At 30.4% G+C, this 3818-nt stretch overlaps 2 protein-coding genes across 8 annotated transcripts in view; one reads left to right on the top strand and one right to left on the bottom strand.

Moving 5' to 3' along the window:
* LOC112211432 (zinc finger protein 26) overlaps positions 1 to 964 on the bottom strand; it is a 68026-nt gene extending 67062 nt beyond the window's left edge. For 2 of the 7 annotated variants that reach the window (XM_067044707.1, XM_067044706.1), the window contains exon 1: positions 461 to 964. In XM_067044707.1, the coding sequence (XP_066900808.1) occupies positions 461 to 473 (13 nt within the window). In that variant the 5' untranslated portion in view covers positions 474 to 964. The remainder of the gene's footprint in view (positions 1 to 460) is intronic. The other 5 variants (XM_067044708.1, XM_067044703.1, XM_067044701.1 and 2 more) reach the window with 5 other exon arrangements.
* A 1594-nt stretch (positions 965 to 2558) lies between these two features.
* The window catches only part of LOC106682197 (zinc finger autosomal protein), a 20857-nt gene continuing 19597 nt past the window's right edge, over positions 2559 to 3818 (top strand). Inside the window, exon 1 of the mRNA XM_014422923.3 lies at positions 2559 to 2776. Coding sequence (XP_014278409.1) covers positions 2764 to 2776 — 13 coding nt within the window. The 5' untranslated portion in view covers positions 2559 to 2763. The remainder of the gene's footprint in view (positions 2777 to 3818) is intronic.

Here is a 3818-nt window from a genome sequence, read left to right on the forward strand (position 1 = left end):
GACATTTATTTTGCTCTCATTAAATAACAATATTATAATAATTTATTATATATACACCACTATTATCTATAACCTTTCCCCAACTTCCTGGCAGTTTATCAATTTCTTCCTTGTAAAATGTGGTTGGTTTGGACTGGAAGAAGTTTTCGACTGCCTGCCTGACGCTCTTCAAAATTGAAGGTTTTCCAATTCAAAAATCCTCCCTTGATATGTATCACACAAAACAGATGACAAAAGACTAAATGAAGCCTTGCCTATATAGTGAAAACAAAAACTTGTCATCCTAACTCATAGCAGGTAGAGCTTACAATAAATATATAGCTGTATTAAATTAAAGACTATGCCGAACCAACATTCAAAAAGCAAAAGCACTGTTCTTTTCAAACTAATATTTAAATTCACAATGAATTTCGTGGTTGGCATTTACTTAAACAAAGAAAACAACAAGTATTTTACTCACCTATTTTATCCATTAAACTTGACAAATATATTCCGACTGTTTTAAGTCTCCTTTATATTAACAAACAACTAAGAATTAAACCACTAAGACTCAAGCTTAAAAACTAAACTTAGCATATATTAGAAGTTCATTACAAATAAACAAGTTTAAAAGAGGAGGTATTTACTGACCCCACAAAGAGAAAGTGAAGCGAAAAAATAAAAAGAAGAGAGATTTGACCACGTCCACCATGTCAATGCATACGTAGATGTATATATAAAATATCTCAATAAATAGGAATTAATGAACTATGAGAAATAATACAATTAAAGGAAAACACGAACTTGATATAAAATGTATTTAATGGTATTTCCAATAAATTGTTCAAAAAATCCAATCAGCCATTTTCCAAAAATTCGTTTTTAATTTTCTGCGCTTTTCAAACTAACAAAATTCAATGTAAATAGTTTATACGATGATGTGTAAATCATAAGAGGTATCTAATGGTATACTAGAAAGAACTGATTAGTGTTTCCATACGAGGGTTTTTAAATTTCCCTTCTGGTCGAACAAATTTTCCCTTGGCAAGAACGTAAATATTCCTTAATTTGTCCTTCCCACCCAACTATATGCAAAATCAGTTTATGCAAGTTACATTGCATAAATAATACATATTTTTGTATTAAATGTATTCATTGATATAAAAATAAGATTTATTTCCAATTTTATTTTCATGGTTCACTTTTAAGGAGATTTTAAAACAGGAGCTTTCGACAGAATACTTATCAGAATTAGACTAGAAAATCAACAATGGGTACACAGATACGACTATTTGTATATTTAATAATGATAAAAATATACATTTAAGAAACAAAACAAAAATACAATTTAATGTCAACATGAATATAATAATTTTCGTAATAAAACTATTTTTAAAAAAGAAAAGGAATTTAAAAATAAACTTAACCAATGATTGATTTCATACGCACATGTCGCTGTTTTACTTTAACAGTAGCACACATGACAAAAAAAATAAAATTAAAATAAATTGATTTGACTTTTATTGGACATATCCCAAAGATGCCGTAGACTATCTTTACTTATTATCGATTACTTATTCTAATTAGTTCATCCTACAAGATCCTTGAAGGGAAATGGGAGGGTGGCTAAGTTGGTGAATTTTATCAGGATATTTTTATATTGTAATAAGAGTGAAGGAAATTATAGGGGCCTAACAACTCTACCAGGGTCGGTCCGATTGAATGAGCTCCTGTTATCTATCACTCTCTCTTGTTACAATATGAAAATTTGTCTGCTGGAATTGAGTTAAGAAATGTCTATTTTATTCTAATTATTATTGTTATTCTATAATTAATATTTTCTGCTTTATGCTAGAAGTGGGAAATCATGATAATTATTATTAGAATTTTAATATATTATTTCATTTCCAAAAATTACACTTCTGTCGGCCTATCCCAAGACTGCCACAATTAATTTTTGATTCCTCCACCTTGATAACGCGGATTGTGATAGCAGTGCGGTAGTTCAAGGGATATGGGTGATTCTAAAAAAAAAAATTCTTTTCTGGATTAAAATTTTGAGCGAGCGAAAATTTCCCAATTGTTCATGTAGCTGGCTGTGATACAAAGAACAACACGTAATCATGCATAACAGAGTTCAAATCTCTTTTTTAAGACCCTAAACCAACTTTGTTACAGCGGTAGAAAAGAACTTAACTGCCGACCGTGAATGGAATGGAATGCCATGCCAAATGTTTCCAAAAGAAGATGAATACAACTGAATCGTGGTGACCCAACCAATTTAAATTCAGAAAGGCAGTTGGATATACTATACTTTCATCATTGATTGAGTCAGTAAAATATAAAAAGTATGAAATGATATTAGAAATCATTAATAAATCAACCTACAAAAAATTCATTCTGTGTCATTAGAAAAACGAGTTGAAGGTAATTTATACACCGCGTCTTCACAAATTTGGAAACGATGGGCGTGGTCTATTCTTCTCTTTTTTCACATTCTCTTTGAAAGGAACTAGGGTGTACTACCTCCCTTATGGTTTGATTTAGGTTTGTTTAAGCAACAACGTTTGTTGTTGACTGTCCAGAACTGTACTGCGCATGCGCAGGTTTATACAGTAAAAAGTTATTGTTGGAACAGACGTTTTGTTTACAAAGTTGACATGTCTACAATAACTTTGCGTTTTTTATTTGAGGCACTGTGGATTGACCCTTTCTTGTATGTTATTCAGCACTTCGTGGATCAAGCTCATCATTAATCAATTCAAGTATATTTGCCACGTCTAAATGGATAAAATTGGTGAGTAAAACATTTTTGTTTTCCCTTTTCAAGTAGTAACCATCTTTGAAATTAAATTCTGGGAATTTTCAATTTCCTTTGATGAGTACAGTGATTTTCAATTTTGGAATTAATATGCTGTACTAGTCCTATTTAGGTTGTAGATTTTAGTTTGATACTGGTGAGTACTGTTTGGTGTCAATCTGATATAGGTTCAGAGTTTACAACAATAGTAATTAATATCTGACTCCTTATATTTGTATTATCTATAAGATTTAGTTTTAATTTTAGACTTAATTTTAGGTTTGAATATAAAAGGAGAGAACTGGATCTGCTTGTAAGTTTCCCTCCTTAAAAGTTGTTGAATGTTAGTTCATTCTTGCTAAGCTTTACTTTATAGCCTCAAACTGGTAGTTGCAATTGAATAGATTCATCAGCAGACGACAGTCTAGATCTGATATTGTATATAAATGTTTATTATATCATGTGACGTTTTAGGAAGGGAGACTGGTAACAGTTCTGGAGCACTACAATACGCTGTGCTCACTTTTAAATGTTTGCTAAATTGAAAATTTCAATAAAAGAAAAAAATTAAAATACAACATTAAACATGAAATTCCAAATGACAATCGTAGGTTCTTTTTCAATTTACAAAATTATCGATTGTAAATCAAATAGTACTCGCTTCATTAAAATAATTGGCTTTTTAGAATAACTTATCATTACCTGGGCTTCCTTCTCTTCTCAATGTCCATTTTAAATACCACTTTTAGTTGTTTGAAATATCCTTACAAGTGGTAATTTTTATCATTATTTAAATTGCCATAAATTATTACACCATTTTCTTCAAATTTGATACCTTACATTTGAAATAAATAGAGATGAGTAGAATATGTTTAAAGTAATGGAATAGTATATTGTTTATAGCGAGTTGCATCAGGAATCACAAATGGAATCAATAGACGACTTCATCAAAAAACGGTTCATAAAATTCCACTCTCAGTTATCAGCAGTTTAAGAAGCAATAACTTGCAACTTGAGAAATCCAACCTCATTTCGAAGA

Source organism: Halyomorpha halys, unplaced genomic scaffold (assembly GCF_000696795.3).
Source record: "Halyomorpha halys isolate HHAL.00 unplaced genomic scaffold, Hhal_1.1 Scaffold395.1, whole genome shotgun sequence".
NCBI lineage: Eukaryota > Metazoa > Arthropoda > Insecta > Hemiptera > Pentatomidae > Halyomorpha > Halyomorpha halys.